At 42.3% G+C, this 26,107-nt stretch overlaps 1 protein-coding gene across 2 annotated transcripts in view; it reads right to left on the bottom strand.

Annotated features, from left to right (window-relative positions):
• Positions 1-26,107, bottom strand: part of arhgef3.2.S (Rho guanine nucleotide exchange factor 3 S homeolog) — a 178,483-nt gene that overhangs the window by 97,731 nt on the left and 54,645 nt on the right. The window contains exon 2 of one of the 2 annotated variants that reach the window (XM_041561862.1): positions 23,281-23,347. In XM_041561862.1, the coding sequence (XP_041417796.1) occupies positions 23,281-23,347 (67 nt within the window). Of the gene's footprint in view, positions 1-7,548; positions 7,594-23,280; positions 23,348-26,107 lie in introns of those variants that run through there. The other variant, XM_041561861.1, reaches the window with a different exon arrangement.

The raw sequence follows: 26,107 nt of genomic DNA, 5'->3' as shown, positions 1-26,107 counted from the left end.
ATTTTGCTAATTAATCAGGATTCTGATGTACTCCTTAGGGTGGTGGCAGATGAGGCTACTGGGGGAGATTAGTAACCCAGAGACAAATTGTCTCCTTTTCGGGCGACTAGCCTCATCTGCCCTCACCCTTAGAATACAATGCCAATTCCAAGTACAATACCCCAGAACACAGGGAAGGATAAATACATCGCCAATTCTATACACAAGTATGGGACCAATTATTCATAATGCTCAGGACCTGGGGGTTTCCGCAGAACGGATCTTTCTGTAATTTGGATGTTCTTCATACCTTAAATCTACTAGAAAATCATATAAACATTAAATAAACCCAATAGGCTGGTTTTGCTTCCAATAAGGATTAATTATATCTTAGTTGGGATCAAGTACAAGCGACTGTTTTATTATTACACAGAAAACGGAGATCATTTTTAAACATTCAGATTATTTGATTATAATCAAGTCTATGGGAGATGGCCTTTCCATAATTCGGAGCTTTCTAGGTAACAGGTTTCTGGATAATGAATCCTATACCTTAGAACCCACGGCAGAATCAATACAGGGCCAATTCCATGTACAGTATAATACCCCAGAACACACGGCAGGATAAATACAGTGCCAATTCCATGTATAATACCCCAGAACACACAGCAGATAAATACAGTGCCAATTCCATGTATAATACCCAGAACACACAGCAGATAAATACAGTGCCAATTCCATGTATAATACCCAGAACACACAGCAGGATAAATACAGGGCCAATTCCATGTATAATACCCCAGAACACACAGCAGATAAATACAGTGCCAATTCCATGTATAATACCCCAGAACCCACAGCAGATAAATACAGGGCCAATTCCATGTATAATACCCCAGAACACACAGCAGATAAATACAGTGCCAATTCCATGTATAATACCCCAGAACACACAGTAGATAAATACAGTGCCAATTCCATGTATAATACCCAGAACACACAGCAGGATAAATACAGTGCCAGTTCCATGTATAATACCCCAGAACACACAGCAGATAAATACAGTGCCAATTCCATGTATAATACCCCAGAACACACAGCAGATAAATACAGGGCCAATTTCATGTATAATACCCCAGAACACACAGCAGATAAATACAGGGCCAATTCCATGTATAATACCCCAGAACACACAGCAGATAAATACAGGGCCAATTCCATGTATAATACCCCAGAACACACAGCAGATAAATACAGTGCCAATTTCATGTATAATACCGCAGAACACACAGCAGATAAATACAGTGCCAATTCCATGTATAATACCCCAGAACACACAGCAGATAAATACAGGGCCAATTTCATGTATAATACCCCAGAACACTCAGCAGATAAATACAGGGCCAATTCCATGTATAATACCCCAGAACACACAGCAGATAAATACAGTGCCAATTCCATGTATAATACCCAGAACACACAGCAGATAAATACAGTGACAATTCCATGTATAATACCCCAGAACACACAGCAGATAAATACAGTGACAATTCCATGTATAATACCCCAGAACACACAGCAGATAAATACAGTGCCAATTCCATGTATAATACCCCAGAACACACAGCAGGATAAATACAGTGCCAATTCCATGTATAATACCCCAGAACACACAGCAGATAAATACAGTGCCGATTCCATGTATAATACCCCAGAACACACAGCAGATAAATACAGTGACAATTCCATGTATAATACCCCAGAACACACAGCAGATAAATACAGTGACAATTCCATGTATAATACCCCAGAACACACAGCAGATAAATACAGTGCCAATTCCATGTATAATACCCCAGAACACACAGCAGGATAAATACAGTGCCAATTCCATGTATAATACCCAGAACACACAGCAGATAAATACAGGGCCAATTCCATGTATAATACCCCAGAACACACAGCAGGATAAATACAGTGCCAATTCCATGTATAATACCCAGAACACACAGCAGATAAATACAGGGCCAATTCCATGTATAATACCCCAGAACACACAGCAGATAAATACAGGGCCAATTCCATGTATAATACCCCAGAACACACAGCAGGATAAATACAGTGCCAATTCCATGTATAATACCCAGAACACACAGCAGATAAATACAGGGCCAATTCCATGTATAATACCCCAGAACACACAGCAGGATAAATACAGTGCCAATTCCATGTATAATACCCAGAACACACAGCAGATAAATACAGGGCCAATTCCATGTATAATACCCCAGAACACACAGCAGATAAATACAGTGCCAATTCCATGTATAATACCCCAGAACACACAGCAGATAAATACAGTGCCAATTCCATGTATAATACCCCAGAACACACAGCAGATAAATACAGGGCCAATTCCATGTATAATACCCCAGAACACACAGCAGATAAATACAGTGACAATTCCATGTATAATACCCCAGAACACACAGCAGATAAATACAGGGCCAATTTCATGTATAATACCGCAGAACACACAGCAGGATAAATACAGGGCCAATTCCATGTATAATACCCAGAACACACAGTAGATAAATACAGTGCCAATTCCATGTATAATACCCCAGAACACACAGCAGATAAATACAGGACCAATTCCATGTATAATACCCCAGAACCCACAGCAGATAAATACAGGGCCAATTCCATGTATAATACCCCAGAACCCACAGCAGATAAATACAGAGCCAATTCCATGTATAATACCCCAGAACACACAGCAGATAAATACAGTGCCAATTCCATGTATAATACCCCAGAACACACAGCAGATAAATACAGGGCCAATTCCATGTATAATACCCCAGAACACACAGCAGGATAAATACAGTGCCAATTCCATGTATAATACCCAGAACACACAGCAGATAAATACAGTGCCAATTCCATGTATAATACCCCAGAACACACAGCAGGATAAATACAGTGCCAATTCCATGTATAATACCCCATGCTTTGTATGGCAAAAAAAATGTTGGGCATTGAATCCCCAAATCTTCCTTGTTGTTGATAGGAGGCGTCAGCTAATACTTCTATCCTGCCCCAATGAAGCCCTGTTACTGGCTGTACTAGTGAATACAGAGAAAGCAATAATAATCAATGATCAGTTATCATATTTGACTCTCTATCCACTATTTAATAGACCAACGCTGTCAACTCTAATCATTTGCATAAGAGCATTTTGGCTTTTGGTTTATTCTGTGACAACTTTGTATTCCCTATTTTAGTTTGGCTGATTGGTTGAAGCTCCGTACTCCCAAACCAAATGGGACAGTGGAAGCAGATCATAGGGAGCAAGTGCTGCTGATTGGCAGATACTTATGTTGCCCCAATGGTGTATTTTTATTATTTTTAACAACCAATAAATCTGTGTATATGAAATTGCCCTTGGGAATGATTTTTCTGTGCTTTCTCCAAAGCCACTCACATGAGGGCTGTAAGACAATCCCGGCCCAAGAATGTATCACAAACAAATTCTGTGCACACTATGTTTTTGGCAGGGCAACAATGAAGTCAGGGAGTGAGGAGAAGCTGGCACAGGGGAATGGGCACGGTGGGCAAGAGTCCAATGGAGAGGTAGGGGAGTGGGGTCAGTGCAGCCAGCAATCAGTATTTTCTAAAACAAGAGTCAGTAAACTGAAATATCAGACAATGGAGCGCAGCCCTAAGAACTCAAACTCGTACGAATTTGTACTTGGGGCACGACACAGTAGTAACGTCATGTGACACATTGACTGGTGCAACCTTACAGTTTTTTTAATGAATATATGGGGCACATGTTGTAATTAGTGATAAGCAAATGTATTATGAATTCCGCACTTCACCACCTACAACTATTTTTGCAAAACTGCAACAAAATTTGCTGCAGAAAATTTGTCCACGTTAAAATTGTTGCAGAGACAAAGAAATCTATTGACTAATGCATTTGGACAAAAAAGTCACAGAGACAAAAAAGTTGGCCAGACAAAAAAAGTCACAGAGACAAAATTGTCACTGAGACAAAATTGTCACTGAGACAAAAAAGTCCCCATAAGAAAGAACATCCATTTGCCCTACTGCAGTGATCTCCAACCAGTGGCTCATGAGCAACAGCTGACTCACCTAACACTTGGATGTTGCTCCCAGTGGCCTCAAAGCAGGGGCTTGGAGGCAGTTTTTGGTGCATAAAAACCAGGTGTACTGCCAAACAGAGCCTCCTGTAGCTGCCAGCTCCACAACTTTTTTACATTTGAATGTGGCTCTCACCATCTTGCCCTACTGTCTCCATCTTGCCCTATTGTAACTATTTTGTCCTATTGTCTCCATATTGTCCTACTGTCTTCACCTTGTCCTACTGTCTCCATCTTGTCCTACTGTCTCCATCTTGTCCTACTGTCTCCATCTTGTCCTACTGTCTCCATCTTGCCCTACTGTCTCCATCTTGTCCTACTGTGTCCATCTTTCTCTAATCTTTCCATCTTGTCCTCAGTCATCATCTATTGCTACTATTTCTGCTGCCCATCCTGCTCTAGTCTTATCTACCCTACTTTCTCCATCTTACCCTATTTTAACCATCTTGTTCTACTGTCTTCATCTTTTCTCTCATCTCTTTCTCTAATCAACTTGCCTTTCCATCTTGCCCTCAGTCATCATGGATTGCTACTATTTCTACTGGCCATCTCACTCTAGTATCATGTTACCCTACTTTCTCCTTCTTTTACTAGTGTAACTATCTTGTCCTACTGTCTCCATATTGTCCTATAGTCTTCACCTTGTCCTACTGTCTCCATCTTTCTCTAATCTTTCCATCTTGCCCTCAGTCATTATCTATTGCTACTTTTTCTACTGGCCATCTCGCTCTAGTCTTATCACCTTGCCCTACTGTCTCCATCTTACCCTAGTGTAACCATCTTGTCCTACTGTCTCCATCTTACCCTAGTGTAACCATCTTAGTTATCATCTTCCCCTAACCATTTTGTCCTACTGTTGCCATCACACTCTAGTCTTATTATCTTGCCCTACTGTCTCCATATTACCCTGGTGTAATCATCTTGTCCTACTGTCTCCATCTTACCCTAGTGTAACCATCTTAGTTATCATCTGCCCCTAACCATCTTATCCTACTGTTGCCATCTCACTCTAGTCTTATTATCTTGCCCTACTGTCTCCATATTATCCAAGTGTAACCATATTGTCCTACTGTCTCCATCTTACCCTAGTGTTACCATCTTAGTTATCATCTACCCCTAACCATCTTGTCTTACTGTTGCCATCTCACTCTAGTCTTATCACCTTGCCCTACTGTCTCCATACTACCCTAGTGTAACCATCTTGTCCTACTGTCTCCATCTTACCATAGTGTAACCATCTTGGTTATGATCTTCCCCTAATCATCTTGTCTTTCTGTTACGATCTCACTTTAGTCTTATTATCTTGCCATACTGTCTCCATCTTACCCTAGCATAACCATCTTGTTTATCATCTTTCCCTAACCATCTAGTCCTACTGTTGCTATGTCACTCTAGTCTTATCATCTTGCCCTACTGTCTCCATCTTACCCAAGTGTAATCATCTTATCTTACTGTCTCCATCTTACCCTAGTGTAACCATCTTGGTTATCATTTTCCCCTAACCATCTAGTCCCACTGTTGCCATCTCACTCTAGTCTTATCATCTTGTCCTACTGTCTCCATATTGCACTAGTATAACCATCTTTGTTATCATCTTCCCTTAACCATCTTGCCCTACTGTTGCCATCTTGATCTAGTCTTATTAACTTATCCCACTCTAATTATCTAGTCTGAATGGTGCCATCTTGTATTGGTAACTGGTGACATGTTGTTTTCCTGTCTCCATCTTGTCTTACTGATTCTGTCTTGGCCTACTCTCATCTTGCCCTCTGTCATCATTTGTCCTACCATCACCATCTTTCCCTACTGCCTCCATTTCACCCTTATCTCATCATCTTGCCCTCTGCCATCATCTACGTTCCAGACTTTTGTTATAAAGAATGTACTTTTCCATTATATGGGTTTATTCAATAAGAAATAGATCATTTAGTTTATAAAAAAAAATTACATCTGGAGGGGGGTTAAATGGGGGGTAATATAATACTGTGGGGGGGGGTACTGGACCTTGTGCAAAACCTGTGACTTTTATGACATTATTATTATTAATGTCAGTGATATTTCCCCCACAGTAACACACATTTCCAGTCCGCTTGTCACATATAAAGGTGCATAACACAAGCTCCAAGCAAAGTCTTTTTGTAAATTCATTGAGTCTTTCATTAAAGGGCATGTAAAGACAAAAAAATAAAATCTCATTTTTATTTTCATTAATGAAAAAGAAACCTATCTCCAATATACTTTAATAAAAAATTGTCTACCGTTTTTATAAGAAACCTGACTGTATGCAGTGAAATTCTCCCTTCATTTACTGCTGTGGATAGGAATTGTCAGACAGTCCCTAACTGCTCTGCAGGGAAACAATCATACTTATGAACAGCAGGGGGAGCCCCCGCCTTACTTCCCAGCCATGCAGAACTCAAGCAGCTTTGTTTGTTTCCCTGTAGAGCAGTTGGCGAATGTGTAGAGATTTGTATTGGATTTTATTTTTGCCTTTACATCCCCTTTACTGTTTCCAACTCCAGCTGCAGGGACAAAGATCATGGAGCCAGATTTAAACAGATAAACTGGGATTCTATTTGGAGGATTATTTTGCTGCAGCCACTGGTTCTGCAGAGTTGGAGAAAGTTTGTATTAAACAATACAAAATCTATATAATCCCCATTAGATTACATGACAACACAGGACCCAGTGCAGTCTGTATATTCTGATTATTAATCAGTCTTGTTGTATCGGCTTCTGGCAGATATTATTTGACTTGTGCTGTTTTGATCAATTATGACGATCCCTAAGCAGCCCAGACCACACTGAGCATGTGCACAGTCTTGGTCTTGCAAAGATGTATAACAAAGTTACAAGATGGTGACCCCCTGTGGCCAACTTTGAAAGCATAAATTATTTGTTTGATTCGGCTTGTGGTTCTGTAAGTTCATGTTTATGTTTAGTAGACAAAATACAGCATTTCTAGCCTTAGTCTATATTAGACTTTCCTTGTCCTTTAACATGTACCAAAGGGGATGCTGGGAGATTTAGTTCTACAAATTCTGAATTTGGAGGGCTACGGTTGCCAGCCCCCTTCTATATATACCCTGCTATGTGTGTAAAGGGTTGGACTTGGTGGTTGCTACAACTTCAGCCACTTTGTATATTATATCAAAGATTTGTAACGTGACTTTGTATCAGCAGCTCTTTCACCAAATACAAAGGGACAAGTGAGAAAGAGTTTTTATGCAACTGATACAAAAAGTTGTGGCCATACAAGGAACACACACACATATGTGCCTAGTCATACACAGACACACTTCTAGCTGTGACTCAGGGACCCCACTAGTGACACAAATACTGTCGTTAGGAACATCAGGACGAAGCCATAGAAATAACGGAGCTCCGGGCAGGACCTTACCTGAAGCAGAAAACAGCAGCACCAGACCATGGGGGACAATGGGCAAAGCAAAAGCACAAGCAGATGTTGCAATCGGCCGAATCCCTGGATGCCGAGTAAAAGCAGCATCAGACAGTTACATTTGCAGCAGCAGCAGTGGGACCTTATGGTTTCCTTTTGGTGCACGAGACCCCTCCCAGAGAGCGGCTGCATGACAGGAAGTGTCTCGTGGTGTCACAAACCTGAAATCAAGATGTCTCATCTGAAACGCCCTCACCTCTCTGCGGTCAATGGTAGCCATGAAGCGTGCGAGTGACAGGGGCATGCTGTGGGCACAAGGTTACCCCCAAGGGATGTGCATGGGCTTCATGAGCAGGGAAGGGGGCAGCAACAGTTTTCTTCTTAAAGAAAATTTACATTATGAGTGAGAATAACTTCTAATGAGATTGGAACCATCTCCAACACCCAGGTATTCTCTATAGACCAGAGGCCACCCAACTTTTTTATCTGTGAGTTGGGGAGCAACATAAGCATGAAAAAAAAGTCCTTGGGGAGCAAAATAAGGGCTGTGATTGGCTACTTGTTGCCTCTATGTGGACTGGTCACCTACAGGAGACTCTGTTTGGCAGAACAAATATTTTTTATGCACCAAAACAAGTCATAAATTCAAAAATAAGCCCTGGCTCTGAGGCCACTGGGAGCAACATCCAAGGGGTTGGTGAGTAACATGTTACTCATGAGCCACTGGTTGGGGATCACTGCTATAGACTATAAACCTAGGGCCCTACCATGCTTGTGGGGCAATTTTGCACCCAATGAGGACTTGGGAAAGGTGTGGAGAAGTTATTTTGATTGGTTTGAGGTGGGGCAGGTAGGAAGGTGAACTAAACCCTAAAATGTATTTAGCTAAAAGTGCCATGTTTTATATAATGAACTTATTGTATGAGGCTAAAGTTTGAGCTTGTCAATAGCAGCAATGATCCAGGACTTCAAACTTGTCACAGGGGGTCACCATCTTGGAAAGTGTCTGTGACACTCACATGCTCAGTGGGCTCTGATTGGCTGTTGAGAAGCTAAGCTTAGGGCTCGTCACTAATTATCCAGCAGAAAATGAGCTTCCCTGGCTGTAATATAAGCTGATGCTACAGGTTTGCTGATTATTCAATTCTGATGCTAATTGCACTGGTTTCTGTGCTGCCATGTAGTAATTATGTGTATTAATTACTAATCAGCCTTATATTGTGACATTTCTATTCTATGTGTACTGTATATTGTGAGTGGCTCCCTAAGCTCAGTAAGTGACAGCAGCACAGAGCATGTGAATCAGTGAATCAGCAGAAAAGAAGATGGGGAGCTACTGGGGCATCTTTGGAGACACAGAAGTATGCAGCATCCTGATGTAGCTAAGGTCTGGCCAAATTAATTGTTTGCTCAGTGGTAGGTAACACTGCTTTGATCCAGTTTTGAGACCTTTCCTGCCCAAGTTTCCTTTTACAGTCAATATTGTGGTCAGGGCTCGTCTTATAACAAGGTTACGGACCTAGAGATTCACTTCCTGTTGCCTCCAATGTTATTTAGGTCAGCAAATGTTTATATTTAGGTAATATTTAGGTTCACCCCAAATCTCCCCCTAACTGACCTTTACTATGGGTCTCCTTGAATATCTGGACATCTCCACAAACCCACAAAGTCACTTCTCGCAGAGTTATCGGCCAAATGGACCCTTCACGGCACCAGTTTGGGGTCTGTTTAGTACTTTATATTTAAATTGGGCATTGGACAATATGTGCTGTAAATATCCCTGGGGCCCCCAGCAGAGATGAATATGTTTCACCTGGGTCCCCGGCTGTCCTAGTGAACATAAGGGATGTGATATCTATAGTAGGTACGAAAAATCTATAGTAGGAACATTCTATATGTTTTATTACTTGAACCAGCATCAGCTGTTAAGATGTTTACAAACACGAATATCTCAGTCCAGGTTGAGGGCCGATATTTCCTTTGCCTTCTTCACTTCCTGTTCTGGTTTCCACTTAAATGGGCAACTTCCTGAGACAAAGACAAAGGGAAATTTCCTCCCACTGCCTCCTGGAAAACAACTTGTGAAATGAAATATTACGTCACTCACACATGGGAAACCATTATGTGTATTTAATGGAAGTTATTCTGATCCATAGTATCCGACAGTGTCTCCATGGGATCCAATATGTGTATATTTAACTTTCAGCCATCCCCTTAGTACTATAGGCACCATCTCTCCCTACTATACCTGCTATCCCACAGTCACACTCCCTTCCCAGAGACTATTATCCACTGTTACTATAGGCACCATCTCTCCCTACTATACCTGCTATCCCACAGTCACACTCCCTTCCCAGAGACTATTATCCACTGTTACTATAGGCACCATCTCTCCCTACTATACCTGCTATCCCACAGTCACACTCCCTTCCCAGAGACTATTATCCACTGTTACTATAGACACCATCTCTCCCTACTATACCTGCTATCCCACAGTCACACTCCCTTCCCAGAGACTATTATCCACTGTTACTATAGACACCATCTCTCCCTACTATACCTGCTATCCCACAGTCACACTCCCTTCCCAGAGACTATTATCCCACTGTTACTATAGGCACCATCTCTCCCTACTATACCTGCTATCCCACAGTCACACTCCCTTCCCAGAGACTATTATCCACTGTTACTATAGGTACCCATCTCTCCCTACTATACCTGCTATCCCACAGTCACACTCCCTTCCCAGAGACTATTATCCACTGTTACTATAGGCACCATCTCTCCCTACTATACCTGCTATCCCACAGTCACACTCCCTTCCCAGAGACTATTATCCACTGTTACTATAGGCACCATCTCTCCCTACTATACCTGCTATCCCACAGTCACACTCCCTTCCCAGAGACTATTATCCACTGTTACTATAGGCACCATCTCTCCCTACTATACCTGCTATCCCACAGTCACACTCCCTTCCCAGAGACTATTATCCACTGTTACTATAGGCACCATCTCTCCCTACTATACCTGCTATCCCACAGTCACACTCCCTTCCCAGAGACTATTATCCACTGTTACTATAGACACCATCTCTCCCTACTATACCTGCTATCCCACAGTCACACTCCCTTCCCAGAGACTATTATCCCACTGTTACTATAGGCACCATCTCTCCCTACTATACCTGCTATCCCACAGTCACACTCCCTTCCCAGAGACTATTATCCACTGTTACTATAGGTACCATCTCTCCCTACTATACCTGCTATCCCACAGTCACACTCCCTTCCCAGAGACTATTATCCACTGTTACTATAGACACCATCTCTCCCTACTATACCTGCTATCCCACAGTCACACTCCCTTCCCAGAGACTATTATCCACTGTTACTATAGGCACCATCTCTCCCTACTATACCTGCTATCCCACAGTCACACTCCCTTCCCAGAGACTATTATCCACTGTTACTATAGGCACCATCTCTCCCTACTATACCTGCTATCCCACAGTCACACTCCCTTCCCAGAGACTATTATCCACTGTTACTATAGGCACCATCTCTCCCTACTATACCTGCTATCCCACAGTCACACTCCCTTCCCAGAGACTATTATCCACTGTTACTATAGGCACCATCTCTCCCTACTATACCTGCTATCCCACAGTCACACTCCCTTCCCAGAGACTATTATCCACTGTTACTATAGGCACCATCTCTCCCTACTATACCTGCTATCCCACAGTCACACTCCCTTCCCAGAGACTATTATCCACTGTTACTATAGGCACCATCTCTCCCTACTATACCTGCTATCCCACAGTCACACTCCCTTCCCAGAGACTATTATCCACTGTTACTATAGGCATTATCTCTCCCTACCCAACACAATGCCCCTTCTAAATGAATGTGAGAGTAACAACTCCGGGTCTATATCCAGAGGTTGGCACGGTGCCCTGTTTGCCGCCAGCTGCATGTTGCTAAAAGGGATGGTTTCCTTAAACACTGAAACGTCAATAAAATACAATGACTTTGTTGATGGAGGGCACATTGGATTGGGAAGGAATCGGAGCGGCAGGAAAGGCAGATATATGAGCTGCAGACAGACACCTGGCTGAATATGAAAGGGATTGGGAGCAGTTTACTCAGCAGATTGCACAGATAACAAATTGTAAAACTGAGAGCAATAATAATACAAATAATTTTACAGTGTTTATCACTCTCTTTGATCTTCGGAGTCTGCAATGAATCATCGCCCACGGGAGATCGGGCAATTCTGCCATAACGACTTTATGGAATCTCATAAAGTAACGGAGAACAGGCCAATGCGCTGCTAATGGAATCCTGATGTCAGTCACGTGCAACTGTAACGGTCACATGGCCAACATTAAGATCAGTTGCAGATTCCTTGCTGTGAATGGACATGGATGTGCTAAGTGTTAGAGATTAGGAAAAGAGTCTCTTGCACTTCTATCTCAGGTCTTCTTAACTCTACCCAAAGACTCCCTTCCCCTCCCCCTGGAAGCTACCATTAGACTGTTCTAGCCCCACCCACTCCCTGAGTCACAGACTCCCTGCCTCTCAACTGGAAGCTGTTATAATTATAAACACTGGGTAAATCTGCACCTGGGCAGTAACCCGTGGCAACCAATTAGGGATGCACTGAATTCCTATTTTCAGGATTTGCCTGAACCCCAAATCTTTCTGGAATGACTGGGCTGTATCCCAAAATGAATCGGAACCCTAATTTGCATATGATAATTAGAAACCAAGAGGGGGGAATAATTTTAGTAAACCCCCCTTAATCATGTGACCTAAAGTAGTGGTCCCCAACCAGTGGCTCACAGGCAACATGTTGCTCAAAAGACTAAGCACCATCCAAAGAAAATCTTCTTAAAAGCCTTTATTAAAGGGGTGGTTCACCTTTAAGTTAACCTTTAGTATGTTACAGAATGGCTTATTCTAAGCAACTTTACAATTGGTCTCAATTATTTATTTTAGTTTTTAAATAATTTACCTTCTTCTTTTGACACTTTCCAGTTTTCAAATGGGGGTCACTGACCCCATCTAAAATACAAAAGCTCTGTGAGGCTACAGATTTTTAGTTACTACTCCTTTTTATTGCTCATCTTTCTATTCAGGCTTCTCCTATTCATATTCTAGTCTCTTATTCATATCAATGTATAGTTGCTAGGGGAATTTGGATCCTAGCAACCAAACTGCTGAAATTGCAAACTGGAGAGCCGCTGAATAAAAAGCTAAATAAGTCAAAAACCATAAATAATAAAAAAGGAAAACCAATTGCAAATTGTCTCAGAATATCCCTCTCTACATCATACTAACAGTTAATTTAAAGGTGAACAACCCCTTTAGGCCCTACAGGGACCCCGGGTACAAGAAGGAGCGGAGAGGCCACATTTCCTGGTAACAATAACACTTACACATCCCTCCATCCTTGAGACCAACTGTTACAATACAAAGCCCCTCATACTCTTATTTGGGCACAAGGAAAAAAATTAAAAATAGATTAGGGATTTGGCCCCAGAACTACAGGGGCCCCTGGGGGGGGGGGTTATAGAGAACAGCACAAAGGGTGTAATACATTATGTAACAATTGTTAGTAAATCCAGGGTGTCATATTGTGGCTTGCACCCACCTCTCTTTTCCTTACAAATATGAGTCTGGACCTTTCCTGGGTTCTTGTTTGTGATCAAAAATAACTCATCTGGGAACTGCAAGTGGCTCATTCCTGTGTTCTGTTCTCACGAGAAATCCCAATAAAATGCTCCGCGCTGAAATGTTTCCCACTTTGTATATCTGTGTTTGTCACTGGGGTCAGAAAGGGGACATTTGTATTAATCAGGGCTCTCTCGACTGTCGCTGAACTACAGCTCCCAGCAGCCCCAGGTAGCCAAGTGGAAGAGGGATTTGTAGACTTATCTTAGTCTCTGTAGCTTTAGCCCAGAATCTCCAGAATAATCACCAAATACTAAGGTGCAAACCATCCACAGAGATCCCATGTCCCCTAAATTATTCCTGCAGAAAACATTGCATAACGCAGCCCCCACGGGAAACTGATTTGATTAATAAAAGTGACATCACAAGCTCCTCTCCCAGCAGTAACTTCCAGTAATATTTCCACTTTATCCTAATCCTTCCGGCCAACATAGGAACAGACATAAACTGAACGTGCCATTTAATCAGAACTGAACAATACATAAAGAAACTGCCTAGAAATGCTGTACTTTGTAAATCAAACTTCTGGTAACATCAGAGTTGCCCCCAGCAGCTCCCCATCTTCTGATCTTGTTAGACATTCTGAGTCAGTGGCACTGCACATGCTCAGTGGGCTCTGGGCTGCTGGGGAGGAGCTAAGCTTAGGGGTCATAGGGAATCATCAAGCAGAAAGTGAGGTCCCATCTGTCAGAGAAGCTGATGCTACAGGGCTGATTATCAATCACTGCAATGATTTCTATGCTGCCATGTAATGTGAATCTGAATTCTGCGCTAATCAGCCTTGTATTGTGCCTGTTGTATTGTATATATATATATATATATATATATACTGTGTATGTCCCACCCACATCTTTAACTACAAATACAAAGGGCAGCAAACAATAAACGATATCATCATAGTGTATAATATAGGGGGTTATATTAGTGCACATAGATGTACATGTCATGCAGGACAGGTCAGTTTCTCAAAGAGCTTTTGATCATTGCTCACAGTTAAATGGGATTATTTGAACCAGGGTTGGACTGGGACACCAGGTTTGGGCGGGTCGCCCTAATACCCGCGGGAACCACGGTAAACCTGCAGGTCGGGAGGGTTTGGGTCGACCTCGCTCCCCCATTTGCGACCTTACACTGCCGGCTTCTGGTTTTATTGGCTTGCGCTTGTCTGCTCGCCCCTTTTGTGACATCATTGGAGGGGCGGGAGGCTGAGGTCTATAAAAGGAAGGCTGAAGTCTTCTAACAATGAAGCCCTTCCAGGATCAGACTGGGCCAGTGGGACAACGGGAAAAAACCCGGTGGGCCCTGGTACCCAGATCCGCAATTATGCCTCCCTTTGTCAGGGCAGTCACGGCAAAAACATTGCACACACACACGTGGAAGGGGCCCTGGGGCAGGGGCCCCCCAATATGACTCTGAGCCCTTCCCTATATTTCATCTCTGATCTCCAAATACTCTCCTTCCCCCCAACCTTCGCTCTGCTTCTGATCTTCACCTCACTTCTCCTCTGATCACTTCTGCCCATTCTCATCTACAAGACTTCTCTCGGCTTCTCTCCGGAACTCTCTGCCTCCAGCTCTCAGACTTTCTCCTTCTTTTTTAAATGCTCCTTAAAGACCCACCTGTTTAGAGAAGTTTATTCATTGTACCTGAATTAATCAATCATTGCTGTAAAAAATCCCAAATTTGTTTCTATAAACTTAATGTCTCAATTGAACCCTAACCTTTAGTTTGTAAAGGACTGTATCTCTTGTTGGTGCTATATAAATAAATGATGATGATGATGAAGTGGGGTGCATACGGATTAGGGTCGCGTGTGTGTGTCGAGTTTTTCTTGAGGCAGAAGAAGGTACGTGCATGTGTGGGGCTGGGCTTAAGGGGTGAGCGGTAGGGACGGGGGGCTCCTGAGACAGCAGCCCCAGAACCTGATTGGAACTAGTAGATATCTATTTGCATTGCCATTCTTGGCTCAGTTGGATCAGTTGCAGTCGGCAGTACCAAGCCAAGAACTGAGGGAAGCCTGTACCAGTCTGGGAGAGGAGAGAGGGATCCCCTGGCCGGGCCATGCCAATAAAACTAACACTCACCCCCATCTCTGCCCATCCCTGCACCACACACGGACCCCACCTTTCTCAGAAAATCTCAACTGAATTTGTTCCCAGAATTCCTTAATAAATGGAAAGCACTGGCACTGCCCAGTCCAACACCTGTGGATGAATCATTATGGGTAACTGCCAGTGCAACAGAATCCCATGTATTTAGTGCATTGCCTTTTCCTATGAATGTTCTGTGCACCCAGTGATTATACATCTCTGTTATATAATGTTATTATTATATCAGCAGTCAGTGCCATATGCAGTGGTGCAACTTCCATACAGATTACTCCCTGATTCACATTAAGGCCACTGTGCATGATGCCTCTTCCCTTTGCCCATGACCCAAACTGGGAATAAGTGAATACAGTTTTGCTGAGTAGTTACTACACACATTGCCCCACCACTACGGCCCTTCCCCAAAAATGGGAAACATTTGTGGAGCTCTATGAGCTGGATCAAGTAGTATTGCACCCAAGGTACCACCTCTACCCCTGGCCTCTGCACAGAAACTGATCCAACTACCCCACCCAGTACTCTCTGCTCATTCACTACCCCTTCTGCTTGCTCCCCCCACCTGCCCCATTTATTTGCCTCTTCTTATTTACCCATTTATTTGCCTTTTCTTATTTGTGATTGGAGACTGCCCATTGCCAAAGAATATTCAACAACCTGAATGTTTCCATTTTTTTTTCCAGTAAATATCCATATAAGTTTAAGTGTGCCCTAAGAGAGCTGAGTGAGTGACCTTTGCAGCAATGTCATTTGGCAAGGATGTAACTGCTATTTGCTTTCCAGCTCATGCGCCACCTATTGGCAGAATGCAGAAAAATTAAAGAGGTTGTTCAGCCTTGAGTTCACTGTTAGTATGATATAGAGAGGGATATTCTGAGACTATTTGAAATTGGTTTTCATTTTTTATTATTTGTGGTTTTTGACTTATTTAGCTTTTTATTCAGCAGTTTGCAATTTCTGCCATCTGGTTGCTATGGTCCAAATTCCCCTAGCAACCATGCACTCATTTGAATGAGAGACTGGAATATGAATAGTAGAGGCCTGAATAGAAATATAAGTAATAAATGTAGCAATATCAATAAGTTTGTAGCCTTACAGAGGAATGGGGTCAGTGATCCCCATATGAAAGCTTGATAGAGTCAGAAGAAGGAGGCAAATAATTAAATAAATAAATAAATAAATAATGAAGACCAGTTGAAAAGTTGCTAAGAATTGGCCATTCTATAACATACTAAAAGTTAACTTAAAGGTGGACCGCAGTATACAGTGGATACATCAAGAAACAATTGAAATAGTATCACACTGTAAGGCCAGTAAGTGGCCACATTTAGGCATCAAAAAACCCCCAAAAAACTCCCATTTGCCTCCAATGAAGCATTTACAGGCACCAGAGGGCAGGTGTAAATATTCAGCAGTGCAGAGGGGTCCCTGTTATTAGACAGAGGGTAACAGAAATATAAGTGTAGGAGAGCAGCAGGGATCCCTGTGCGCCTATAATGTGAGCAGAGATACAATCTACCTATATGGGCAGAGACCGGGGAAGATTCGGGGAGATTTAGTTGACAAATCGCCTCTTCTTCGGGCGACTAATCTTACAAGGAAACTTAGACCGACTTTGGAAAACGAAGTGCTCCGAGTGCCATCTCACCGGCTATTTTTCGATTCTAGCCAGCGGGGATGCAGTTCGGGGCGACTAATCTCCCCGAATCTTCTTGTCTGTCTCTGCCCTAAAGGAACATGGACATACAGCAAATGATTTATTTGTGCCTTTCCCCAGGTCCGTGTATTTCCCTTGCAGAGAGTCCCTGCCCTACTCCCCCATGTGTTCATTTATCAAACCCAAGGGTGTCAGAATTAAAGAGCGCGGGTTGCACAGGGAACAGAGGCTTCCGGAGCGGCACAGACAGCAATTTCCAGCCCTTTCCGCATATTAATGTGGGCAAGGAGTGGGATTTATGGTGCCCCTCCTCACAGCTGGCAGGATGTCTGAAGCTGGTTAAATCACTGCTCAAAAAATAGACTCCGAATCAACAAAGAGAAGAGATTAAAATACCGGATAGCAAAGTCCAATGAATCACGGCAGGTAGGGCTCTAATATTAACTGTCACCCGATGCATCTGCCAGCTAAATGCCACACCTACAAGGCTTGATAAAGGGCCCGGAGGGGTCCAAAACGTTGCCTTGTTTGTGAAACATAACCTATGATTATGTGTCCTTGGATGACACAAAACGCGTAAGGCTGCTTAATTTTAAACATAATTTAAAATAAAAGCTTTTTGTATTTTTTGTATTTTGGGTATTTTGTGGTGTTCCGGTTTGATGCCAACCCCCAGGGGGAGCCCCACTATTGTTAGGTGTACAGGTATGGGATCCGTTATCCGGAAACCCTTTATCCAAAAAGTTCTGAATTACGGGATGGCCATCTTCCGTTGACTCCAGTATAATCAAATAATTGGAAGTGATTCCCATTTTCTCTATAATAATAAAACAGTAGCTTGTACTTGATCCCAACTAAGATATAATTAATATTTACTGGAGGTAAAACTAGCCTATTGGGTTTTTTATTATTTTATATGATTTAAGGAAGAGAGATCCAAATTAAGGAAAGATCCCTTATCCAGAAACCCCAGATCCCGAGCATTCTGGATAATGGGTCCCATACTTGTATTAATAAACCTTACAATAACCAACAGGAGTGAGAAGTGGAGCCAAACTGGTAGCTACATGCATGGCACCTCCACCTAATGGGGTTCAAGGGATACACCCCAAGGGAGCCCCACTAGGAGCAAATATACTGATACAACTAACAATAAAAATTAAGCATCAAGGGCCACGGGATAACCAGAGCTGCACGGGACCTGGTTTTTCCGGATAACGGATGTTTCCATAATTTGGATCTTTATGCCTTATGGGGCATATTATCAAGAGTCGAATTTCGAATTTGCAAAAACGTCGAAATTCGAATTTAAAAAGACCAACCGAAATGAAGTTGAAGTGTTTTTTTTTTCGAATTGGTCCGTATTCGGCCAAATTCCAATCGTATGAATCGAATTTTCCAAAAAAAACTTAGATTTTTCAAAGTCCACCAATTGACTCCAAATAGGTTCTAGGAGGTCCCCCATAGGCTTAAACAGCAATTCGGCCGGTTTTAGATGGCGAATAGCCAAAGTCGAATTTTTAAAGAGAAGGACACGATAAATTTCGATATTCACATTTTTGAATATTTTTCAAATTCAAATCAAATTTGGACTATTTCCTAGTCGAAGTACACAAAAAATAGCTTGAAATTTGAATTTTTTGAATTTGAAAATTCACCTCGACCTTTGATAAATCTGCCCCCACTAAAAACTCATATAAACATGAAATAAACCCAATAGGCTGGTTTTGTTTCCAATAAGGATTAATTCTATCTTAGTTGGGATCAAATAGAAGTTACTGTTTTATTATTACACAGAAAAAGAAAATCATTTTTAAACCTTTGGATTTTTTTGGATAAAATGGAGTCTATGGGAGACGGCCTTGCCGTAATTTGGAGCTTTCTGGATAACGTGTTTCCGGATAATGGATCCCATGCATCTTTAGTGGTGCAGAGCAGCCCATACTGTTTGTAGAGAATAAATCCTCTGTATCCTCACATTACCCCTGCGCTGCTCAGTAATATTCCCTGAGTGCTGTCGCTGGCTTCCTGATGAAAGGCTTGTGGTCTCTAAATGATGGCAGGCCTGCTTATTCTCCAGGTAGCCGCATCTTTGTTCTGCTTCCAAAAAGCTAACGGCCGCACAGACGAGACACTTGCCTAGAGCCACGTGAATCAGAGACAGCTGTTCATAGTCACTGGGAGTTTTCCCTCTCAACTGACGCTTCTATTAGATCAGTCTGTGTGACTTTTACTAATAGAATTACATGGAACAGATAATGTGGGTCTGCAGAATTTCACTTAAACAGGAGGTTCGCCTTTAAATTAACTTTTAGTATGGTATAAGCGACTATGTAAGCAACTTTACAAATAGTCTTCATTATTTATTTTTTATAGTTTTTCGATTATTTGCCTTTTAACACTTTCCAGCTTTCAAATGGGGGTCGCTGACCCCATCTAAAAAACAAATGCTCTGTAAGGCTACACATGTATTGTTATTGTTACTTTTTATTCCTCCTCTTTCTATTCAGGCCTCTCCTATTCATATTCCAGTCTCTTATTTATATCAATGCATGGTTGCTAGGGGAATATGAACTGTAGCAACCAGACTGCTGAAACTGCAAAATGAAGAATAAAAAAAATAAAAAAACACATAATAAAAAATGAAATCGAATTGCAAATCAGAATATCCCTCTCTACATCTTACTAAAGGTTAACACAAAGGTGTACAACCCCTTTAACTACTCATGGCCACATAACTGGAGGGAGCCCAGTTTGCAGAGTGCAGGTCAGTAGGGCCCCACTTTATGACAAATCCCATCAATCTCTTGTTCTGTAATACAGATACCATTAATTACAGGTATGGGATCCATTATCCAGAAACCCATTATCCAGAAAGCTCTGAATTATGGAAAGGCCGTCTCCCAAAGACTCAATTTTATCCAAATAATCATAATTTTCAAAAATGATTTCCTTTTTCTGTGTAATAATAAAACAGTCGCTTGTACTTGATCCCAACTAAGATATAATTAATCCTTATTGGAAGCAAAACCAGCCTATTGGGTTTATGTAATATTTACATGATTTAAGATCTAGTAGACTTAAAGGGATTCTGACTTGATTTTTATGATGTAGTATAAATTTCTAAATGACACTGCAAATAATTCACTGTACAATATAAAATGTCATTCCTGAACCAGCAAGTGTATTTAGTTGTAATATTGGTGTGTAGGTGCATCTCAGATCATTTTGCCTGGTCATGTGATTTCAGAAAGAGCCAGCACTTTAGGATGGAACTGCTTTCTGGCAGGCTGTTGTTTCTCATACTCAATGTAACTGAATGTGTCTCAGTGGGACCTGGATTTTACTATTGAGTGTTGTTCTTAGATCTGCCAGGCAGCTGTTATCTTGTGTTAGGGAGCTGCTATCTGGTTACCTTCCCATTGTTCTGTTGTTAGGCTGCTGGGGGAGGGGTGATATCACTTGCAGTACAGCAGTAAAGAGTGACTGAAGTTTATCAGAGCACAAGTCACATGACTGGGGGCAGCTGGGAAACTGACAATATGTCTACCCTTATGTCGGATTTCAAAATTAAATATAAAAATATCTGTTTGCTCTTTTGAGAAACTGATTTCAGTGTAGAATTCTGCTGGAGCAGCACTATTAACTGATGTGTTTTGTAAAAAATAATTTTTCCTAAGACAGTATCCCTTTAAGGCAGTGATCCCCAACGAGTGCCTCATGAGTAACATGTTTTTCACCAAACCCTTGGATGTTGCTCCCAGTGGCCTCAAAGCAGGAGCTTATTTTTGAATTCCAGGAAAGTTTTAATTGCAGAAAAACGAAGTATAGTGCCAAGTAGAGCCTCCTGTAGCTGCCAGTCCACATAGGGGCTACCAAATAGCCAATCACAGCATTTTCATGGGCCTTTTTCATGCTTGTGTTGCTCCCCAACTCTTTTTACATTTGAATGTGGCTCACAGGTAAAAAAGGTTGGGGACCCCTGCTTTAAGGTATGAAGATCCAAATTATGGAAAGATCTGTTATCTAGAAAACCCCAGGTCCTGAGCATTCTGCATAACAGGTCCCATACTTGTATATCTAATGGTGCACACAGTTGACCCAAGATGTCAGGTTCTCCCTTGGTCCACAGAAGGTCCAGTCCAACCATGGTGAATGACGGCAACTCCCGGCACTGGACACACTCAATAATGAGTCAGGTCTGCAGCCAGAATCCATTATTTTCCACTAAATCAGACAAATTATTTAAAGCAAAGGCAGAACACTCCTCGGGATAAATGCCCGTGATACAGTAAAGAAATGCAGATTTGTGCAGAGCCGGCATCTCATTGGCTGACGCTCGGTGACGGGACTTTCTGTAAGTTCTACGCCATGTTTATCTCTCGCGGGCGAATAGTTTATGATTATTGCCAATGATTATTGTCAGGCAGAGATAGCGCCTAAACACTGAGGAACAGCCACTTCCATATCTGAAGTTTTACGTATAAACAATTGTTTCCAGTCCCATATCGGAAGCTCCTGTCATCATTATCATTCCCATTAATCCTGCTCTATTTTTACTTCTCTTCTTACTTATTAAACATGACGGACGTTGTACAGATGATACCGATTATCTCACCTCGAGCCCCTGAGCCAATCATTTTCCAGCTAAATGTATTTCCCGTTATAGACAGCCGGGCTGTGATTGGCTAGTGCCTGCCCACAACATTCCTACTATGCACATTCACATTTATACATTAGACGTTATAGTTGCGTCACTTCTCATTTATTGGTTGAATCTATTTGGGGGGGGCAGATGGATAAAAACAGGGACTTGTGGGCCCTCAATGACCCAGACCTGCTCCCCTTCTGTCCTTTTGGGGATATGGGCCCCTTCCATTCCTGGTCTACCCCCAAATCTGTCCACATCCTTCCCACACTATAATAATACCCACCCGTTAGGGTTGCTGCCACCTGGCCTGGCTGGTAAAAATGATGGTTGATCCCAATGTTATTAAAAGGGAATAAAGATAAATATATAGGAAGGCCAGTGATCCCAATGTTATTAATAGGGAATAAAGATAAATATATAGGAAGGTCAGTGATCCCAATGTTATTAATAGGTAATAAAGATAAATATATAGGAAGGTCAGTGATCCCAATTTTATTAATAGGGAATAAAGATAAATATATAGGAAGGTCAGTGATCCCAATGTTATTAATAGGGAATAAAGATAAATATATAGGAAGGTCAGTGATCCCAATGTTATTAATAGGGAATAAAGATAAATATATAGGAAGGTCAGTGATCCCAATGTTATTAATAGGGAATAAAGATAAATATATAGGAAGGTCAGTGATCCCAATGTTATTAATAGGAATAAAGATAAATATATAGGAAGGTCAGTGATCCCAATGTTATTAATAGGGAATAAAGATAAATATATAGGAAGGTCAGTGATCCCAATTTTATTAATAGGGAATAAAGATAAATATATAGGAAGGTCAGTGATCCCAATGTTATTAATAGGGAATAAAGATAAATATATAGGAAGGTCAGTGATCCCAATGTTATTAATAGGGAATAAAGATAAATATATAGGAAGGTCAGTGATCCCAATGTTATTAATAGGGAATAAGATAAATATATAGGAAGGTCAGTGATCCCAATGTTATTAATAGGGAATAAAGATAAATATATAGGAAGGTCAGTGATCCCAATGTTATTAATAGGGAATAAAGATAAATATATAGGAAGGTCAGTGATCCCAATGTTATTAATAGGGAATAAAGATAAATATATAGGAAGGTCAGTGATCCCAATGTTATTAATAGGGAATAAAGATAAATATATAGGAAGGTCGGTGATCCCAATGTTATTAATAGGGAATAAAGATAAATATATAGGAAGGTCAGTGATCCCAATGTTATTAATAGGGAATAAAGATAAATATATAGGAAGGTCAGTGATCCCAATGTTATTAATAGGGAATAAAGATAAATATATAGGAAGGCCAGTGATCCCAATGTTATTAATAGGGAATAAAGATAAATATATAGGAAGGTCAGTGATCCCAATGTTATTAATAGGGAATAAAGATAAATATATAGGAAGGCCAGTATTTTTTTCCAGAAAAGGTGGCAACCCTTCTACCCGTCCCCTTCTCAATTAAAAAAAAAAAAGAGGCGGGCCCTGATATAATCTCTTGGCCGTGCATTGGGGGTGTAAGGGTTAAATCACAAAAAGTCTTACCCCTCGGAAGTTCCAGTCTTTTGGAGAAGGGAAAAGGGAGAATTTCTTCTTCGGTTGCCAATTAGGCCTGAAAAACAAGAGCTGGGGGTGAGACAGTGTTTATGGTAGAGACGCCCGTCATTCCTCACTGTCACATACACATGTCACACTCCCATCAGGCCCAGGGATTTCCTGCTACTCTCTCTATATATATTTATATATTTGGGGTCACATTTTCTCTCAGGTAAACACCATGTTCACATAAATGGTCGGTAATGGAAGTCTTGTGATACCCAATACCTACCTGCAGCCATAAACTGCTCTATAACAGAGACTTGAGTAACTGCAACTGCTCCATTCACACAGGAACATAAACAAGAGATTATATCAACTCCTCAAGGCTCATTTACAGCTTAATCATCAGCTAAATAATAACAGAACCATCTGTAGGGCCCACAGACTGGCACCTGCTCTTCCCAATTGGTATGAGACGACTAATCTCCCTGATCTGCCTCCCCTGCCTTCCCGTCAGCTGAAATGTAAAGCGCCAGCCTCACAAGGAAACTTCGGGCGACTTCAGAAAACAAATCGTGCCGAGTGCATTTTAGCCGGCGGGAAGGCAGGGGAGGCAGATCAGGGAGATTAGTCGCCACGAAGAAGAGATTTGTCGCCAGGCGACTAATCTCTCTGAATCTCCCTGTGTGCCCTGACCCATAAAGCGAATGTCACACGTAATACAGGATAATGTAGTGACAACGTATAAATTCTGCGTCTGAGACCTTCCCTAACAAACACAGAATAATGGCATTTATCTAATCTGCCAGGATCCCTTATTTACTCATCGGCTGTGCCACATTCACCCAGGAGGCCGCACTTAAAAACCTTGCGCAAACATTAAGGGGCCCATTTACTTAGCTCCAGTGAAGGAATAGAATAAAACAAACTTCGAATTACGAAATGATTTTTTTTGGCTACTTCGACCATCGAATTCGCTACTTCGACCTTCAACTAGAACTTCGACTATTCGACCATTCGATAGTCGAAGTACAGTCTCTTTAAAAAAAAAACTTTGACCCCCTAGTTCGCCACCTAAAACCTACCGAAGGCAATGTTAGTCTATGGGGAAGGTCCCCATAGGCTTTCTAAGTATTTTTTGGTTGAAGAAAAATCGTTCGATCAATGGATTCAACTCCTTCGAATCGTACGATTTTTTGTTCAATCGAACTATTTGTGCTAAATCATTCAACTTCGATATTCGAAGTCGAAGGATTTCAATTTGGCAGTCGAATATCGAGGGTTAATTGACCCTCGATATTCGACCATAAGTAAATTTGCCCCTAAGATAAATAACTCTGTTTCTTGGCATTAAAGGAAAGTAGAGGCAAGGCCAAGCTAACACGACTTACAGAGACACAGAGGGATTTAAAGGGAAAGTGCAACTACTAATAAACCCAATGGCACCCCATGCTAAGGGCACAAAGATTGCACCAGGACCAATGGATATGTAAGGGCCAGAACAATAGCATTCCCTATACTCCCCTATACTATTCAGTGGGAATAAACAGGGAGCACCTATAGGCACAACATACAAATCAACAGCAATTTTGTGCCTAATATGTGCAACATTTTGCCATTTTGGAAGGATTTTTTCCCCTCTGAGGCAAATTGGAGAGGCTTCAGATGGGGTTTTTTTTTTGCCTTCCTCTGGATCAACTGGCATTTAGGCAGGTTATTTATAGACTTAAAAGGCTGAACTTGATGGACGTGTGTCTTTTTTCAACCTAACTTACTAATTTACTATGTTACCTGTAGTAAGTGTGTGCATGGCCGCCATCAGGGGGGCACAGGGGGTACTACTGTACCGGGCCCGGACCTGAAGGGGGGCCCGCAGAAGCGTCCACTGAAAAATTTTCAGGTGGGGAGAACAGACGCTCCAGCTGCGTGCGCTCTCTCTCCTAAGGAAGAAATGCAGACTCGCCTCTACTCACTGATTTACGAGGCTGCAGTGACAGCTCTGTCCGTGCTTCAAATACTTGCTGAGTTGCAAACTCCCTCCTCGCTCGATCCTCCCTCCTCAGCTCAGCCCCTCCCCTCTTAGCCCTCCTCCGTGCTCAAGGCTGACACGAAAACCCGAGCTCACAAGCTGAACACAGAGCACGGAGGAGGGTTAAGAGGGGAGGGGCTGAGCTGAGGAGGGAGGGGCTGAGGGCTAAGGAGGAAGGATCGAGCGAGGGGGTTGTTTGCAACGCAACAAGTTTTTGCAGCATGGACGGAGCTGTCACTGCAGCCTCTTAAATCAGTGAGAAGAGGCGAGTCTGTATTTCTTCCTTAGGAGAGAGTGCAGCAGCCCCCTTTTGCCCCTATGTACAGGGCCGGACTGGGGGGACCACCGGGACTGCCATCCAGGGCCCCCCGGCCGGCCGTCCAGGCCCCCCCTCTCCACCCTTCCTCCCCATCTCACCTATTGCAGTGCCCAGGGTTGGACTGATGGGCCTGGGGCCTAACAGGACTGCCGTCCAGGGCCCCCCCCACCCCTCCTCACCTATTGCAGGGCCATCGGGCACACAAACGCTGACATCGCTGCCCAGCACACCGCGCATCACTGTGCATGCGCGCACGTTGCCACACGTCAGGAAATTTTTATTTTTAAACTGGGATTGGGAGAAGGGGATCTGGCCGACGGGGGCCCATGAGGGTTGGGGCCCACCAGGTTTTTTTCATGGTGTCCCGCCGGGCCAGTCTGACCCTGCCTATGTGTGGATGCCCACTGGAGCCCAGCTATGCTGCCCTTTTTGAAATAGCAGGGCCCCCCTTGACCACAGTGAAGCAGCGCCACCTCTTCCATCTG

The sequence above is a fragment of the Xenopus laevis genome, chromosome 4S (genome assembly GCF_017654675.1).
Source record: "Xenopus laevis strain J_2021 chromosome 4S, Xenopus_laevis_v10.1, whole genome shotgun sequence".
NCBI lineage: Eukaryota > Metazoa > Chordata > Amphibia > Anura > Pipidae > Xenopus > Xenopus laevis.
This window is presented reverse-complemented; position numbering and strand designations above follow the sequence as displayed.